The sequence below is a fragment of the Solea solea genome, chromosome 2 (genome assembly GCF_958295425.1).
Source record: "Solea solea chromosome 2, fSolSol10.1, whole genome shotgun sequence".
Lineage (NCBI taxonomy): Eukaryota > Metazoa > Chordata > Actinopteri > Pleuronectiformes > Soleidae > Solea > Solea solea.
In genome coordinates, this window is record NC_081135.1 from 34270724 (window position 1) to 34290698 (window position 19975).

The following is a 19975-nucleotide window of genomic DNA, read 5'->3' on the forward strand; positions in this document are numbered from 1 at the left end:
TCATCACACGCATAACTTACACATTTTTGTCATATTTGGTCTTCACTTCTTTCTGCAAACTGCAAAATGGTAAACACAAAATAAACCTTGAGAGTAAAATACTTAAAAAGAACACAGCTAATAATTGTATTCAGGTACCTACTGTTCAAGGTGTTTTAAACTATGGACAAAACAACATAATCAGAGAGAATAGGAGAATCTGACCTATGAGTGCTTCCTGGTTGGTGTTCTTCACAGTAGATCCATTCTCACTTTCTCCTCTCTGGCTCATCTACAAGGACAAACATAGAAAGTCACATCCATCCTCTTACATATTCATCATATATTTATATTCTAAATCAATCAATTTCTTATGACTAAGGCATGTAAGGAACTTTAGCCTGAGAAGCAGATGAAGCAGCTTCTTAAGTCGTGTTTCCATCAAGTGGAACGGTTCAGTTTGGTACAGTATGGTGCCTATCTTTTTTAGGTTTCCATAAGGAATAGTACCAAAATAACTGGCCCCATTCCATTCTTTGACATTATTCCTTTGGGGTACTAAATTACAATGGTACAGTTACACAGGCTCCACCCACAAGAGTCAGCTGATTGGAAAAGAACAGAAAACATCAATCCATTGCGATCCGTGTAAATACCCATGGATGTCGGGAAAACGCCAGCAGTCCATTCTCATACATAGCTGGAAGTCTTGTTGAGATAAACCAAGCAGGAGAAAAAAAAGGAGTTGCTGGATGTCCTCCATTGTATTGGATGTCATTGTCCTGTACAACGTCATACTATGCGGCCATTGGGCTCAACCCATATCCCGCCTACCAAGTAAAGGGACTGTTTTCAGTCAAAACACAAGCCTGCCCCATGGCTGTATCATCCCAAACCATACTGTACCAAACTGAACCGTACCATGATGGAAACACAGCATTAGCTGCACCTTTGCTAGGACAAAGCACCATGACTTAACCGACTAGCATTTATTAACTCGTTCAACCGATAGTTGCTATAGAAAATGCACAAAATTGACAACCCTAGCAGCAACAGACAAGAAGTTATCCAAAAGATGGGATTAGATCAGTGGTTAGTTATGAGCAACTGATCATAACAATATCAATGATCTGCCTATTTTTATACCGAGTGACAGTTTTATTTACCTTCGGGTCCCCAGTGATGTCCGTATGCCCTTGTATCTCATTCAGGGACATTCCTGGACATGGCATTGATATGCAGGCCCGCACTGCATCATGAGACTCTCTTCTCCCGACAGAGCTGAAATAAAAACACAACAGTACATACTGAAGTCCTCAGATATGAGGACATTTCCTTTGTAATTCCTTTGTAATAGATTAACCATTACCTTTTGAAACATGTCTAAGACAACTTGATGAAAATAGCCAAAGTAATTTAAATGAGTAGAATACCTTCACAGCATTAGGCTAAAAATAAGTCAGATATTTATAAAGGATTCACTAAATATCTTACCAGTCTTTTCCTTCACTTTTTCTTCTCTCCCTCTTTTTGTCAGACTTTGCCTGTTTTCCTCCCAGAAGGGACGTAATCTTTTGCTCTCTCTTCTCCTCTTTGACTTTAGGTGGAATAGTCTTTTTGCCACTTGGCGCAGGAAGCTTACTCTTTCGAAAACCAAACCAATTTGCCAAGGTTGAGCCTGATTTCTGTTTCACTTCAGTGGTTCTCTCTTGTTCTTGAGTCTTGTGCAAGTTCTCCTCTATCCCGAGCATCACTTTCTCTTCAATTGTGGTTATAGTACTTCCCTCTGGCTCTTCAGAGACTGGCTCACCAAAGGCGCTTGAAAACTGCTGCTCAATTTGAATGCGCCTTGCCTGCTCCCGCTGGAGTTTCAGACTTTGCAGTCTTTCACTGGAGGACCCCAAATATGAAGGACCTGTCAGGCCTTCCTCAATCATGAAGTTGTTCAAAAGAGATCGATTCATGGGACAATGGTAGCTGCTGGAGCAACTCATACTTCCTGGGAGGACATCACCAAGAGAGTTTAGGGAGCTCCCTGATTGTGTTTTTATCTGGGTGCGGACCTTTCCAGATCTGTTGAAGCTTGGTCTATCCATGTAGCGTGCACCAAAACTCTGGCTACGAGCCTTGGCCCCATTCATGCCCATCACTGGCTTAAGAAGAGGTCTAGTGGAAACTGACACAGATCTTTTAAATAGCCAGCCTTCCTCATCAAATCCCCAGTCTAACATCACACCACTGTCTGATGCAACAGGGTAAACTGAAGGCTCAGAATCCAGTGAGTTACAGCGGGTGTCAATCTTCCTGCGGGCCTTGTCATGAGCACCACATTCATGTGACATCTGGGGATCACACATGAAAGTCTGAAAAGCCTGGACACTTTTCGAAGTAGAGTTTGTATTGTCAATGTTCTGCCTTGTGAACACAAGAAAATGATTGTTCTCCTGTCCTGTGATTGCCTCATTAGATCTAGTGTTTACAGGAAGAGCCATTTTTACAGCTCTTGAGGTGGAACTGTGGGAATTATTGGAAGTCCCATGGTAGTAAACATTAGAATATAACTGCGGTAAGACTTCAGAAAGTTTTGGCTCACTAACGCTCTGTTGGGATCTTTGTAAGATGCTCTGAGTTGGTAGGATTGAGGGAGCCCAAGTTTCATCATGACATATAATAGGTTTGTCCATAGATAACTGTCTTGACACTGACACTTGAGATTCTTGTCCTGAGACAGGCGTGGCCTTGGAAGTGTGGGTATGGTAGAGATTAGAAGGGCCATCCTTCAGTGGCTTACTTTCAGCGCCCATTTGTTGTTCTACATATTGATTGTCTTTTGTTGAACTGGACTGAGGCTGCAAAGCAGGAGAAAGCTGATAAGACTGTGGCTCTGAGGTGCCTGGTGGTGTCTTTAGAGTGGAAGAGCTTTGAGCCTGACCTCCAGAGGACTCACAACTTGGTCTAAGTAGGAGAGAAGAAGTACGACCTGGTGGTGGTGGTGGAGGGGGTGTAGATGTATGTTCTGAATGGGCCACATCACTGTGCTGGCCTTGGCGTTGTTGTTTTTGTGGCGAGCAGAGGTTTTCATACATGCTCTCTTCCACAGGGTCGTTGCTTGTCTGAGGTCTTGTAATTTGCAAAGCCAATTTCACGGGGCTCTCTGAGCTCTCGTTGACTCCTGGTGGCTTGTTGAAGGTCTTTGAATATTTCACAGGGGAAGCAAGGGGAGAGCAGTGCTGCACACTCTCGAGAGACTTGGAACTCTTTGATACTACAATATCCTCTTCTTTCTCAGCTTTAGATAATGCTCCTTTGCTTGAAGTGTGTGTTGTACTGACATTTGTCCTTTTGCTAGGGACACTTTGACCTGTAGTGTTTGACTGTCCTTTGGACCTGGGACCCTTAATAAGCTTTTGATGGAGAGGAGAATGTGTGTGCTTTGCTTGCTCCGGTCCTCCATCTGCACTCTTGCTTCGCAAAATAAAAGCCTTTCTTGCCGACTCACATGGCTGAGGTTTTGGTTTCCTCTGCGGGGATTCTGAGATTGTGTTGTCTTGGCTACCGTCAGCTTGAGCCACCTGGTCTCTGCAGTGAGTAACCTCCACTGAGGAGCTTCGCTGTCTGGCTTCGTTCACACAGCTAAGAGCTCTAGTTGCAGTATGTGGTATAGACAAGTTCACATCTCTTGTCCCGTCTTCTATTTGCTTGATGGCATATTTGCCCTGCTGTCTCTTGACGAGATCAAGTCTGGATTTACGATCAGCAGACTTTTCGTGGTTATTGTTCCTGTCACTGAATTTCGTGCTTGACGCTCTGTTTTTTTCTAGTGAGTGTTCATTTTTTTCCTCTCTGTGTGCAAGGGTATCTGTCGGGCTTACACCAGGTTTTACTGTGGGACCTTCCAAAAATAAGAAGTTGTCCATCACAGGTGAAGGAAAAAGACCGGAATTTTCAGAAAGTTTCACTGGGTCGACAAGCAAATTGCCATCTTCATCCCTAGTAACAGCTAGTTTTTCCAAGCACAGAAGCTCATTCGTTGGTTGATCACCAGAATCCCTTCTTTTTAATTTAGCTGATTCGTCATCTGCATCGTCAGAGTCCAGTGCAGTGATCCTTTCTCCAGCTTTAAAAGATTTACTCATAGGAGCTACTTGTTTGGCTGTAGCTCCTGGTGGGAAAAACTTAACACCAAGCGAGTATATGCCCTCATTTGAGGTCATACAATCTTTGCAGTGTGGTGCATTTGATGCATTTGAGGACATTTCCTTCGAGCTGCTCATTTGGAGATGCTTCAGGCCTTTCAGAATGTGGCCTTCTTTCCATCCAAGCTCAGTCTGCTGTGCACAGGGTGCTGAATGATTACTGGATACTGAGCCAGTACTGAGCCTTTTGTCCCGGCTTGCAGCGCACTGTACAACACAACAGATGTTTTAATTATTTAAATATTTATGGATGGAAGAATTAAAGAAAGATAAATAGGACATGAATGAAACCCACCAGCTTTGAGAAGCCACGTCCTTCTGCCCATGTATGGGAGCCACTGGAGTACTCACTACAACCACTGGATAGTGACAGATCACTGCCACTGCCACTGCCACTACTGCGTGGGCAAGTCAGGCTCAGCAGGCTGGGCCACCTTCCCGCAGGAATACTCGCTTTTCCATTTCTTTGGACCTCCTGCAAAAAAACCCCAAATCATATCATCAATTAAATGAAAAGCTTGGTTATCAAACATAGTCCAGGCAAATTATTAAAGTACACAGAATATTCATGCACACCAGACACCTTGCATCCATCTTGTTATTTTTCTTAAGATCTCAGGTCTATTTTATCTATTTTTCTATTCTGTCACGCATGGTTCCCAGTAGAGCTGAAACGATTAATCGATTAATCGATTATTAAATTAATCGACAACTATTCTGATAATCGAATAATCAGTTTGAAGCTTTTTTCATGATTAAAACAAGATTTTCGATTGTTTAAGCTTCTTAAATATGAATATTTTCTTCATTTATTTGCTCTGGAAAACAAAGAAATCATTAAAAGTCAATAATTTGGTTTGTGGACAAAAAAAGACATTTGAGAACATCATCATGTCCAGGTTTGACGAACACCGATCAACATTTTTTAAGGTTTTCTGAACACCAAACGATTAATCGATTAATCGAGAAAATAATTGATAGATTAGTTGCAGCTCTAGTTCCCAGCAAAAATAGACAGATTCAAGATCTGTTGATACAGTTTTAGTGTCGAGGCTGAATCTGAATACATGAAAAACATAATTATGGTATTTTAGCAGCTGTATGTGGAGAAAGTGGAAGCTACAACTACAGTTAAACGCTATGTAGGTTATAATATCATATATTTTATTCCATTTATTGATTAATCTATCTGTGTAGGAAGCAAAGTCTGTGACTATAGGAGCCCCTGGCACAATCCACTGACACGACACAGCAGATGTTGTTTGCACTGGTGCAATTTCCAATCACAGGGACCCAGAGGTATCAAGTGTTGTGACCCCATTTAAAATGGCATTGATCTTTGGTAAGACTGCCACAGCCAGCCTCCTCTCAAAGTCATTTGTGTCATCTGTTAGCAATAATTAACGTGAATAGGAAATAATTGCACGAGGGAGCTGGGGACTGAAGTGATTTGGTCCATTCATTGATATTCACCTATTATTTGATTATGTAAGCTCGCCTATTTTTTTTCTTCCCATGCACTGTAGGAAGAGGCCATTCAACCCTGCCTGCACAGATTAATCTGGGAAGTAATTACAGCGAGCATGTCAAGGGGGGTATCTGAGATTTGACACAAATGACACAGTTTAACAAAATCCTGAATCAGAGGATGGAGCTGTGCTTGAAATCAAGGGCACATTTAAGAGTCTTAATATTTCATGACTTTTTCAAGTCAATGCACTTTTTAAATCATTTTAAATGACTTTTCTCCCTATTTCATTTCTGTTTTAATAAAATTCAGACATTACTTTTAACTGCAAATCACCGATGGTGGGGCGATTTGCCAAAATGAATATTTCTTTTGAAAAACGACACACAATCGGCACAGTATTTATCCAATGCGACTAACAAAAAGGAATAAGCTACATAGAAGTAGTCTTGGAAAGAAGTTCACTAGATAGGAACAGCGGATCTTGTGTGGGGTGTTGACACTGCTCGACGACAATCCTTTGACGAACGGAGTAGTCGAGGGGTAACATAAGCCTTTAGGAGAGCATTTAAGTAGGTGGGAGCAGACCCATGAAGCTCTTTGTAGGCTAGCATCAGTGATTTCAATTTGATGCTAAGGGTAGCCAGTGGAGCTCAATGAACAGGGGGTGACATGTGCCCTTTTAGGCTGATTGAAGACCCTCTATAGCGGTTACACAGCACAGGTCAGGAGGCCTGTTAGCACTTCGGTGCAGTAGTCAAGGCGGGAGATGACCAAAGCCTGTACTAGAAGCTGGGTAGCCTGTTGAGTTAGGTACGGTCGGACTTTTCTTATATTGAATAGTGCAAAGCGACGTGACCGGGGCGACATGATCTGTAAGGTCAACTGGTCATCAATCATGACACCCAAGTTTCTTGCTATTTTGGAAGGAGCCAGAGATGACAGGCAGAAGAAGTTGCCCTATGTACGAACAATAAGGCAAGGGTGGTTTGTGAATTTGGGCTATATGAATCTGATTTATTAAATTTGAAATATCAATCCAAACGTTATGTATATTAAGATACTTTTCCAGTTTTTGTGGTAGGGGGGTCTATTTAGTCTTTCTGATGCTCAAGGTGGTTTTCACACAAAAGAGAAAACCTCCTCCCGCGAAATAATAGAAATCAAAAGTGTGTGTGTGTGTGTGATACATGTACTAGTATCATAAACTTGGCTTGGCTTTCATGCGCTGTCAAGCACTGAAGGAGAGGACGGGGTTGAAGAGGGACACGGAGTGTAACTCACATGAAACTCACATAAAACTAAAGCCTTTCTGCAGAAAATGTAACATTCCCATTATAATATAGATTGCAGTGAATGTAGCGTGAATACCAGGAATTACTACTAATACTAATAACTGTAGGTTCTGACAAACTAACGCTGAACGTCGTCTGTAGTGCTGAGTTTAATCAGAATCAGAATCAGAATTAAGCATTAAATCATAGAGAGTCACTCTGGGGCAATGAGACTGACCTAGTCTGCTTACATTCCTGCCTATGAAAAGCCTTTTAAGACATAGTGTCATGGTGGGCATGCAGTTAGTCTAATATCTGAGACTCAGTGTTGCTGGTAGTGAGCAGAGGAGAAGGAGCCAACTTTGCCAACTCACAATTCCTGCAAACTCAGCGTTTAAATCAATTTTAAAAGTTTAAAAAACGTATCTGCATGTGGCCCATGCGTGACAAATAAATAAAAACTGGTTTATTGCCAACACCGTGCTTTACATGCACATACATACATCAAACATGAAAAATAAAACCGCACGTTGACATTCACAAATAGTTATGTCTCTTCTGGTTAGTGTGTATTTAAAGTATTGAGGGGCGGGGGAAAAAACACACGCATGAATTAATGGCCTGTCCAGGACACTGAAGTGGTCATTTGTTGTTATTACATTTTCAGATTCACTGCAGCTGAACCAGTCACAAGGACAATAGACTTTAAAACTTCACAGCCTGTGCATCCCCCCGTGAGCAGCCCAAAGCAAGGTTACACTCACTCAGCCACCTCTAAGACCATATTATTCTCCACTCTCGTCGTCTTAAACAGTCCATCACAACACTCCCTCTCCATCCACCCTCCTGTCTTCAGGCTCCTGTCATTAATATTCACCTCGCTGGTTGTTTTTTCCATGTCACCTTCTCCTGCTCGGGCCACACTTTCCATGCTGCTGAGCTCTAACTAACACTGCTGTTGTCTGTATGAGCTCTGCGTGTTGTACTACTGACATTATTAATACTGATCTAAGGAGGATTTATGAAGAAATGCCTCAATGAGAGCAGGATAGAATACATTTACATCTGGAGTCTTTTTTTATTGGTATAGTTTTGTACCGACACTCCACCTCACCTCACCTCACCTCAGTCCATAGAAAAGCTGTTTTTAGCTTGCGGGGAGAACAGGAACTTCTGGTCTCCTGCTGCCTCGTTTGCTAAGTTTGTGTCACTAAGGTTAAATCCAAAACGAGGATTTTAAACCACAAAGTTACAACGTAACAAATCTGAACGTACTAATGGAGGCAACAGTGGATCAAGAACTAATTCTGACCCATGTTCTCTATCGACTTTGGTGCAGGGAGGGAGCTTTAGGTTTAGAACAGCAACACAAACTTCAGTTTCCAGTTTGGAAATGGTTTGTGTCCAATTGCAAGATTAAAACAGCAAACATACTGTATTCTTGAGACAGAGTAGCACCTGCCGTGAGCCATGTTTGCCGGTTTCGAGGTGCGTAGGACACAAACAGCACAGCCAGTGGTGACTACATGCATGACTATGCACAAAAACAACACCCTGAGCCCATTGTTTACTTTGTCTGTTGAAGATTTATAATCTGGGGGCAATGGCCAATATTTTGGGGGTTCCTGTGTGGACAGCAGTTACTGTAACTGACACTTAAAGGTTTTTTATAATATGGATAACTTTCTATGAGCTTTTGCTTTAAAGTACTTTCAGTATTTGCCAGATTGCCATTGGTGTTTTTAGACACAGAGGAAGGTATAATCTGTGTTTTGTGTCATGCATTGCTCCTGAGGTTACAATTCAGCACTAACTGGAAAGGTATTATCTTGTTTTCCATGTTTCATGCTCCTTACACGTTTATAATTTATAGCAAAGAAGTGTTTGTGCTCTGTTTAATCATCATTAACTTTGAGAGACCGTTTTCTTTTGTCCTGCACGATTGTATATTGTTTTTTCATACATTTGTAAGAGCTTATTTAAAAATTGTGTTATTTGTTTTCTGAAGGAAAATGTGAGAAAGGGGAGAGTGAACTTGGGTTTAAATAATGTTTAAGGTTGAACATTAATAAAAAGCCTTTGGAAACATCACCATTATCTGCCCGGGGTTTTGCTGTAGTCACCGTGGCCAAGACTTTAATTTTCCCATTTGCCGTTCACTGTTAACAGCCCGATGAGCAATGTGAGGTGTGATTAGATAGTTTCTGTGTAATAATCATGCAGACATTGCATTTTCCAAAGAGCAGACGCTGGGGAATTCACCGTCTGCTCTGGTTTTAATTACAAAACTGAATTGTGGTCCAGGAGACAAGAGGGTCCTCAGACAGAACAGGTGGTTTCCCCCTTTTTATGCAACTTCCACATTGAGCAAAACACATTTTTGGAAACATTGTCTTGTTATCTTGTGAGCAGCCTGGCTGAGAACAGGTGTGCTGCCGCAGTGATTAAGAAACCTAACAAGCAAATATGAGAGAAAAACTCATTTTTTTCCACTCCAATAATTCAAGGACAATGACTCTGTGCAGCTGGAACACAGTGAGGAATGTAATGGATTTTGGCCTCTTTGCTCCCACTTTGTTAAGGTTCCAAGGTCATAATTCCTTGTCACAGTAATCACACTGTTGATCTGTTCTCAGAGGCTGGAATCATCTGTAAGGTCAGCAGCCCACGGTCATTAACACAGAGAGAGGCTTGTAAATAACAGTGATATAGCGTGCACAGCTTACTGAGAGGCAGATGTTGTCAAGACCTTAGCGTCTATTTCACTTTTACTGTTGTGTTTGTTTGACAATTTGGTAAAAATCTGGTAGTTTTTCTTTGACTTTTCAGTTCTCCTTTATTTCCTTGAGTGTTAGTTTTACTTTGTTGGTTATTTCCTTGTGTGTCCACTCAAGATTTACTCCCCGTCTTTGTCTGGTTTCCCTCCTTGAGACCGTCTGCCGCATTCTGAAGTGTTTCACTTGTGTACAATTTACCTCACTGTGCAAAAATATTGTTATTGTGGGGGAGAGAGACGAGCAAACGCAGCCCAGTGGCCCAGTAAAGTTCTTTTTTTGTCATTTGGTACGAGGCAGAGAGTGAGTGTGAAAGTCCCATATATGCACTTTTTAAACAAAAAACTTTTCCATAGGTTTGACAAGGACTGAGACGTTTTTACTGTACAGATTTTGAGAAATTTCAAATTAAAAGTCCCATTGTTGCATTATTTAATCAGAATTTTGAGATGTAATAAAAACTACATTTCCAATACAGTAAGTTCTGGACAGGACTGACTAGGTTGTGTTCAGGACATCTATGATTACTATCATACTGCAAATCAGACATTTTTAATGTACAGTTTTTGTGAATTTTCAAATTAAAAGTCCTATATTGGCACAATCACTGATCAACTCTGAAATGTAATGTAAAGGTTTCCATAAGTTCTGACCCGGACCAACTAAGCTGTGTTCAGAACATCTATAACTAATGGCATACTATAAATTAGTCATTGTTACTGTACAATTTTAGAGAAATTTCAAGTTAAAAGTTTCATATTGGAATTTCTTTAAGCAAAAAAAGGATCTGTAGGATTTGTAATTAAAACTACATACAACTATTAAAAACGACAAGACTGAGGTTGTGTTCAGGCCATCTATGACTACTTGCATACTGCAAATCAGACATTATTACTGTACAATTTCTGAGATATTACAAATGAAAAGTACTAAAACAACTACATGTTCCTGTTATGGACAGGTTGCGTTGTCTTTAATTAACATTTGATAATAAATAAGCCTTTATATTCTCACCTGGAGGGCAATCAGTTGTTAACCTCTTTGCCAAATAAATGAAGAGCACGTTTAAACGCAGCAAAGTCTCCCTTCTTGCATTCATTTAATCTAAGAGTGTTTCAATGACGTGTCTAATCCCTAATCAAGCTGCCTCATTCTTTCAGTTTTTGCATGATTGCATGACATGTCCTTAAGAATAGCTGATTTAAAAAATGGTTGATTATTAGGCTATAGATATGCTGGGTGTGAAAAATAGAAAAAACTACTTTACCAGAATGAAAACCGTGACCCCAAAACCATGACATGAACCAGATCAAATTAGATTCTTTGCTCGTCCAGTTTTCACTGCAAACCCTTAAAAAAAATCAAAAGTAGCTCACACTTTCATTCACTCTGCAATTTTAATGCAACACTTTCTCCCAAAACCTTTGTTTGTGATTTTACCGGAGAGACAAAAATAACAATATAGTGCTTGATAGTCAAGCTTTAAGGCACGAGATAATTATCTGACAGAAATAATGCAGCCTCCTGGATAATAGACGGCACCTTACCAAACCAAAGGCTCTGTAATTGGAACATAAAAAGTTTCTTCAGGCTTTTGCCTTTGTGTTATTAACTTCTTTTTTTTCTGTCTCGAAACAGTGAAGCAGTAAAATGTGGACATTAACACTGAAGCCACTGGCTGAACCTGCCAGATATACAGTATTTGGATTTAAACAGAACTGACTCAGTGTGGGGACAATTAAAACTGGGCAATCATCAATTATTATTATTATTCTTATTTCTCCGACGAGGCAGCAGTGACACTCTCTCACATTCAAAGCAACAGCCGGACAAACAACGTCAAACCAGAGCCTCGATTAAATACAACGAGAGAGAAAAAATGTCCTAATGTGCAGCCGAGCATCTCCACAGTGATTCTGTCTGTCTGAGTTTGACCTTTACACAAAAAGGTTAGAGATGAAGGACAGCATTTCCTGCTCCGCTAGGCTCACTGCCGACTTAATGATCTCATGGGGGAATTCCAAGACTTTCCATGGATCTGAAACGGGAGAATTTCTGTCACATCATGTACGGCTGAAAGTTTAACAGCTAATTAACAAATCTGTCTCTGAGAGAAAATTGGTTCTCATGCCGAGAACTGAGGTGATCCTTTCTGCATAGTGATTATTTCAGTGTTGCCCATAAACTCCACCAATTTTCTGATCAAAATTGAATCCGTTTTGATTCCTAGAGGGAAAACAGCTCTGGATGAAACTATGGTTACAAACAATCACAGCATAAGAAATGTGGTACAATCATTGTTGGTCAAAAACCTTGGTTTTCAAACTTGAAATGTTTCCATTAACCTGAGAGAAAATCACTTTTGAGTGCATGTAGAGATGAACAATAATTTAAAAAAAAAAGAAGTAGCAAATCTACAAGAAAAAATGTGTAGATTAAAAGTGACAAATCTACAAGGATAAAGTTACAGATTTATGAGATTAAAAGTGTCAAATCTACGAGAAAAAAGTTGTAGATTTATGAGAAAAAAGTTGGAAAAATAGGCTAGTATTTTAGATAATGGAGTGAGATTACAGAGAGTAGGCTAATTTGACTTGTCTGGATATAAAGAGGGGAGAGAATTTCACAAATTCAATCCAATTTTAAACATTATGAGTACTTTTTTGCTTAGGTGTGTTTATATAGTTGGTGAAAATATTGTTTTTTTCATCAGATTGTCTAGGATGCGCTTAAAAAATTATATACATTAAGACACTCTATATTGCACTTGCAATTCTTATAGCCTCTGTATATACTGTATGTTTACACATAGTAATGGGAAAAACAGCCAAAATGCTCTGTGTTCTAAGAGTTAATGATGATTGATAATGATTCTTTTATTTGTAGTCCATGTTGATTGGAATTGCGCTTGTTTTTCCTATTTAATAATGAACTCTAAATTGACCGCAGGTGTGAATGGAGCAGTTTGACTCTGGTGTGACCTGTTCCCGTTTGTACACCGCCTCCCACACACACTGTCAGCTGGGATCAGCCGGTGGACACTAAACGGACGGAAAATTGATTTGTGCCACCACAAAAGCTCCACAGTGCAGTAAGTGATGAAACTCAAGTGAACCAATCAGTTGTCAAGACGGCTAACACTGCTGTGAGGAGGTCTGCAGTGTTTAACCTCGTACTCGTAACCTCTTCTGTGGTTGAAGGCATTTTAATTAAAGGCACATGTTCAGCACAGTGTCTGTGCAGCTGGATGAGGGGTCACTTGAGAGCATTCGAGCAAAACCACTGTGACATTAACTACGACTCTTCTGTTCTGGGGATGAACGACTGTACGCTTCAAATAAATTCATCGCTATTTTCTGATCCTATTTTGAAGCTGCAGAACGAGGAAATTATAGTTAACGGAAACTAATGAAATAACGAAAACTCAAATGGAAAAACAGAATCGAAAAATAGAAAAAAATATATAAACAATAAGTAACTGAAATTCTAGCAAAAATGTGTTTAGTTTTCATCTTTTTAAATTAATTTCATATATAATCATTTTGGGTTCATATGAAGTGTATTTATGATTTTGAAAGGTTGTATTTGAGACAGCAATTTCATTTATTCATAATGAAATATTTTCAATAGTTTACAATGTGAGACATAAGCCTATATGCAAGTTAAACATAACATTGGTTGTACGTGGCTTAGATTTGGTTACAGTTCCATTTAAAAATGATAATTGTGATAATGAAAATTATATTTTTATTATAAAACAGTGCATTTGTATTTAAATGTTACTGTGAAGTGAACATTGGCCCCCGGAAATCTCCACATTATCAAATCTGGCCATCCTGATCTAAGTGAATCAAACCTTTCGTCTTTTATTGGGTTTATTGTTCCCAAGACTAAAGGCTCACAAACAATGTGTCTTATGCAAGGTTACAATAGTTTTAGACTTTTTTCATTTAGGGTGGGTTCGTCAGTTTTTATTCAGTTTTTATTTTTTGTAAATGCTTAGTTTTAGTTTAGCTTTTATTAGTTTTAGTGTTTGTTTTGTAATTTGGAGATGATGCCATTTTAAAAGGACAGATGAACAACTATAGCCTGCTATGAGGTTGGATGCAGTTAAATATAACCAAGAGACTAAAGACACACATAAACATAACAACATAAATAATAATAAATAACCTTGCATGAGACACATCACATTATTTGTGAGCCAGGAGTCTCAGGAGCTCAATCTGAAGAAAAACATGAGCGAAATCAAAATTCACTTAGATGTTTCACTTATAAACATTTTATGATGAATGAAAATACAACCTTTCAAAATTGCCGGCAGACACATTTCATATGAACCCAAAAGGATTTTGTATGAAATATGAATTTTTCAATTTTTGTTTTCGTTATTTCGTTAGTTTTCGTTAACTATAATAACCTTGGTCTTAAGAGGGTTATTTATTATTATTTATGTTGTTTTGTTCATGTGTGTCTTTAGTCTATTGGCTGTATTTGTTACCTAACTGCACACTAACTGCATCCATCCATACATTTTGCACTTCCGGTTACTTTCTTGTACACTGTAGACTGACTGATTCAGGGATGGTTGTTCTTTTGCTGGGTTTTTATGACACAATACTTATTATTATGACCTTTTTGAGTCATGGCGAATACTGCATAGTACAAAAAAACTAATACAAACAACTAACAAAAACCTACCTAAAAGTAAGGATTTACAAGACATAAAAACTAACACATTTTAAAAACAAAAAATAAAACTATCATAACTTTGCTGCAGAACCAGGCAACTGAGAGTGAGCTGAATTCTTGGTGGGATTCTCTTCGTTCTCTTCCTCTGTGGTCCATTTGAAAGTGAGTAACCTTTAGAATTGGAGCTCGCTGCTCATGTAAAATTCAAACAGCTTTGACGAGAGCTATATCTGTCTCTGTTTGTGTCCACTGCGTCATGTGCTCCTACCTGGGAGACGGGGCTCGTGGACATTTTGACACGTTGTTGGAACAGCACGCTCAGTATTCGGTTCTGCTGCTCCAAGTCAAACACGCGCGTCCGCAGCTTCACACATTCCTCTTTCAAGTCCTGTGTAAAGACAGCAGAGAGCGGGGGAAACACACGGATCCTGGTGAATATGACGGTGTTTCAGAGGAATATACATGCAACATATGCTGATTTACCTGATACAGGGATATGATGAATAATGCAAGATACATGTGACATTAAATAAAAAATATCAGAGCAACAGATACAACATTGTGTTTTTAGAACTTCAATTATTACTTAATGTAGCAACTATAAAAAAAATTGTACCACGGAGTATTAGTGCCAAACTGAAAATAAAATAAAATGTATCTTTTCAGAATAAATCATGCAACTTTTTTCTCTCATAATATTACAACTTTATTCTCATAATATTACGACTTTATTCTCAAAAGATTGCGACTTTATTCTTAAAAAAATTCTACTTTATTCTCATATTACAAATTTATTTTTTAAAGATTACGACTTTATACTCGAAAGATTGCGACTTTATTCTCAAAGATGACTCCAGTCTGGAAAGATTACGACTCAATACTCATAACATTACAACTTTTTTTCCATAATTTCTTGAGTTTATCTGAAGAAACAATCAAAACACAGATGAGTTACTTTCATGTGCATCTTATTACTGCAGTGTGCTTGTATTTATTTAAATTACAATACTGAAGTCGAATGATTTGTGTGAAACTTTTAAAAATCAACAATTGACTTCTAAATTCAAGCGGCTGTTGAATGAGTTCACTCGATGCTAATTAAGCCTCTCAGCTCCACACAACTCTGTGTGTGTGTGTGTGTGTGTGTGTGTCTCAGTCCAGCAGTTACTGATAAAGTGACGCTCATTAAGTCTCACTTTACTTGTGTTCCTGCTCGACTACTGCTGTTATTTGTTCCATTCCACACTTTCAGAATAATTACAATTATAAGCGACACTGTTAAACTGATTTAACGGCACAATTTGTTTCAGAATTGATCATGTGAACTTATTCCAAATTAAAAAAACAAAGTTTTCCTTGTTCTTCCCAAAGATTTGTATGTATTGTTTTGTTTTCTGTTAAGCTATTACATTGGTCTGTGTTAGTCAGTCAAGGCTTTTCTTTGACTGGATGCTTCACATCTTTTCTTTATTATGAAATGTGTGATTTAATTCTGCTTTCATACAGCAGAGACAAACCTTCTGTGTGAGAAGAGCCTGGACCACCTGGTTCGCCACCTTGAAGACAAAGAGAAAGTAACAAAATAAGAAGTTATAAATGTGTTGATGAGTCGGGTCATTGGTTTTAAAAATGGATTTTCAAAAAAGAGAAGGAAAAGCCTCCTCAGTGAAGCTTGGAGACGCAGCCAGACTCTAAATGAAAGTGACCCGTTGAGAACATCATCAGAGAGAATCCAGAGGCACGGAAGATGCTGCGAGGACAAATTGACAGCGGGTTGCATCACAAGCTCCCATTGAGTGAAATCGTGAAAAAGTTGCCTGCAGTTAATATATGCAACTTTGACCTCAGCACATAAATAAACCAAAAAAAACTGTCAAAAAATGTCTCTTTCTTTTCACAGTCCATAGTAATTAGGATTTGAGAGCAGAATGACTTTTCTATCCTGTAAACATCTTTACAGTTCTCTCTTTCTAGTTCTGTGGCTATAAAGCAGCACCAAAGCTCTGCACACTGCTTATTTTCATTTCCCTATGCAGGTGCATACATTACACCTACACTTGCACACTGGTCACTTTATTAGGTATGAGGTTGGCGTGGTCTTCTGCTGCCGTAGCCCAGAGGAAGTCAATTAAAACCCTGAGAGGGCCATAGATAGAGAACTTTTCCTCAAAGCCAATTAAGGTCCAGAACATCACAATGTCAAAAAGGTGTAATTAGTGTTTAAGTCCAATCTTCTGTAATATTTAAATATATGCAGCAGTGTAAAGCAGCTCATCAAGACTAGAAAAGCTCTATATAAATACAGACCATTACCAACTCCTCTTTTGATTTTATTTTGTAGTAACGAGTCACAAAGATAGAAATGCAGTGGAGTAAAAGTAAAAGCTGCTAGAAATACACAGATAAGTGAATTTTGTACTTAAGTACAATCACAAAGTATTTGTACATGTTACAGTGCAGCACTGAGTGAATGGTTGTCCGTCTCTGTACGTTGGCCCTGTCCAGGGTGTGACCCTGTCTTCTGACCTATGTCAGCTCAGATTGGTCCCCCCATGAGGAGGATAAAGTGGTAGACAGTGGATGGATGGATGTTCAGTGATGGATCACCATAATCATTTGTCATTAAGTCACTCACACCAGTTTGTGGGAGGAGCCTGTTCATCACCAGTGGAGACGCTTTGTCAGAGAAATGACCTGACAAACTGAGGAGCGACAAAGTTCCTGCTGCAGCTGTGAACTTCAGAGCCTTCTCCACCTTCACACTCATCCCTGCCTGATACTACATGAACTACAATCATCATGAAACCCGACTTTAAGGGTAAAACTGATCTCGCATGAGAAAGAACTCCGATTTTTTTTCTCCCCTGTGGCTCTTCTGATATCAACAAGGCATGTTCCCTCAGAACTGCCACTCATTGGATGTTTTTTCTTCTCTGTGAACTGGATGAGCTGGTTGTGTGTAGATGTGCAGTCGATCAGCAGTTTCTGAAATACCCAGACCAGCCTGTCTGACACCATCAACCATGTCAGGTTCACTTAAATCACCTTTTTTTTCCTCATTCTGACGCTCGCTTTGAACTTCAGCAGGTTGTCTTTACAATGTCTGAATGCATTAATGCCTCAAGTCGCTGCCATTTGTGTTAATAAGAAGTTGGGGTACCTAATAAAGAGACCAGTGTGCATGTGTACTTGAGGAGATTTATCTTTGTGAGGTCCAAAAACTGTACAAACTGTTTGCGAGTGAACTTTAAAGGATTTTTCAGGTTTTAGGGTTAGGGTAAGGGTTAAGTTAGGCACTCAGGAATACATTATATCCTCACTAAGATATAAAAACAAGTTTGTGTGTTGTGATTTTTCTGCACGTCTTTCATTTTGACCATCCTCAACTCAAAGTCTGCAAAGCAGCAGAGGAGAAATGATTCCTCTCAGCAGAAAGTCTGAATTTAAAAAAAAAAAAGAATTTCTCATGGGCAGCGATCTCCATGGTAACAAGCCCATTAGTGAGGACTGCTATGATTTATTAAAAAAAAAGAAAAAAGTCTTGGCAGTTGGAAAGAGACAGAAGAAAGTGTTGAGTGGAAGGAGAGAAGGCGAGGAGGCTCACTCCTGCTGCTCTCCCTCTTAAATCACCCCGGGGCTTTTTTGTCCACTTGCTTCGATATGTCCCTCTCTAGACTGTCCTCCATGGCCTTCACTTACACTTCAGATAATAGTGGAAAAGTGTCTCTTGACTGCAGAAGCTGTCTGACCATTCAGCAGGAACTGACCACCACATAACTTTGTCAAGCCTTTTTCTTTCATTTTAAAAGAAAAGGAAGCAGCTTGTTTGTTTCCAGAGAAAAAGTTACAATTTCACATTTTAACATACAAGTTTTGTTACAACTTGAATGTTAAAAATGTTAAGTTCCCCCATATATTGAAGCCGCTGTTGATGTTGAGTTTTCAAATTATATGAGTTTATTTACTTTTGACATTTGTACACACTTCAAAAAAAATCTTCATTTTCCATTTCTGTATTATGCCTTTTATTGCTCAGGCACCAACATCGCTTTGAAATGAAACTTGTTTGGTTTTCTTAGCCTTAGAAAAAGCCTTTTACATATATTTTCAACAGAGGCCACCATGTTTCTACAGCAGCCTGAAAGGACAAACCAAAAATGCAAAAGGATGTCTGCTGTGGAAAAATGTAACGTACGTCCAGGCTGCTCAAGTGATAATACACTATAAAAAAAACATACTTTATATACTATAGTATATAGCATTTATAACAACATATAACAACTCACCTCATCCAGACAGCGCTCGTACTGCTTCCTCTGATTGTCATTTTCCATCGACAGAGCAGAATTCTCCACCTGCACAGACAGAAAAACAAAAGGTTTCACGTCAAACACACATGCTGTTGTTTTTGCAAATACCTGCGAGATATGATGTCTACTCTAATGCAGAGAAACAGACGGACGGACGGACGGATGGACAGACAGGCTCTGCACCTGCAGCCCTGTGGGATTTGCAGCCTCACCAAACAATGATGGTCCTAAGCGAATGACGCTTTAAATTTCCGTTATACTGCAGAGCCCCGTCGTGTCTGTAGGGCTCACTTGGGATGCGTAAGGTATATTTCAATCACTGACAGCTGTTTTGCCCAACAGGGAGCAAGGGAGAGAGAGGATTCTGGGAAATCAGGATTGGACTTTCCACTGAAGTGAACAATCCAGTAAATCTTAACTAAAAAAGAAAAAAAGAAAAAAACACAGCCACATGAGCTGCTGTGATTTCATGGAAGTGCTGCAGGGCAAAACCTCTGAATAACAGGTTGACAAAAATCACACAAATGGCAATCTATCTATCTATCTATCTATCTATCTATCTATCTATCTATCTATCTATCAGATAGATATCGCTATCGCTATCTGATCGCTATTGCTCCATGTTTTAATCTGTATATCACTTATTAAGATCCTGTTTGCTTGTTTTCCAAAGAGCATCACATCAGGGCTCTTGGCTTAACTATGAAATTAAATTGCAAGAAAGTGACTCTTCTCCTCCTCCTGTCAAAAGCCACGGCAATCTCAGTCTGTTTTTATTACTGATCTGCTTCTTTATGGTCCTCGCAGGAAACTCTTCATCTTTCGTGACATGGAGCGTACTCAAGTGCGCTCCGGTGGCTGCGTTTCCAAATAAATGTATAACTCAGTTAAATTTGCAAATGTGGGTGCAGTAAAGGCAGCCACCATGAAGCAGTGACAGAAAACCCCATAATGCACTCACATTTATCCATTAGGCTCACCAAGAGTAGACAAGTTCCTTCTTTAAGAGGCCACTTCATTCCTCAAGATAATCAGTGACAGTGAGTAGGAACGACACAGGCTTTTGCTGAAATATCACTAAAATATCACAGAAATGATGACGATGTTTAATAATTCAGCACAAAGTCATGCTGGTAATTAAAGTGAGCGTGACATTATCAGGAAGCCGCTTACACCATTAAAGTATCTGCAGTCAAAGCACATGCAGGACAGGATCCACAGCCTCTCACTTTACACTCTATCTACATTCACGCCATCTAATGACAAGGCAAAATTAAAGATG

At 39.4% G+C, this 19975-nt stretch overlaps 1 protein-coding gene across 4 annotated transcripts in view; it reads right to left on the reverse strand.

Annotated features, from left to right (window-relative positions):
• The window catches only part of LOC131448173 (nck-associated protein 5-like), a 55881-nt gene that overhangs the window by 12148 nt on the left and 23758 nt on the right, over positions 1-19975 (reverse strand). For 3 of the 4 annotated variants that reach the window (XM_058620350.1, XM_058620359.1, XM_058620341.1), the window contains 7 exons: positions 18670-18738; positions 15901-15939; positions 14652-14771; positions 4471-4650; positions 1474-4382; positions 1146-1260; positions 205-271 (listed from right to left, as the gene is read on the reverse strand). In XM_058620350.1, coding sequence (XP_058476333.1) covers positions 205-271; positions 1146-1260; positions 1474-4382; positions 4471-4650; positions 14652-14771; positions 15901-15939; positions 18670-18738 — 3499 coding nt within the window. Of the gene's footprint in view, positions 1-20; positions 60-204; positions 272-1145; positions 1261-1473; positions 4383-4470; positions 4651-14651; positions 14772-15900; positions 15940-18669; positions 18739-19975 lie in introns of all 4 variants that reach the window. The other variant, XM_058620369.1, reaches the window with a different exon arrangement.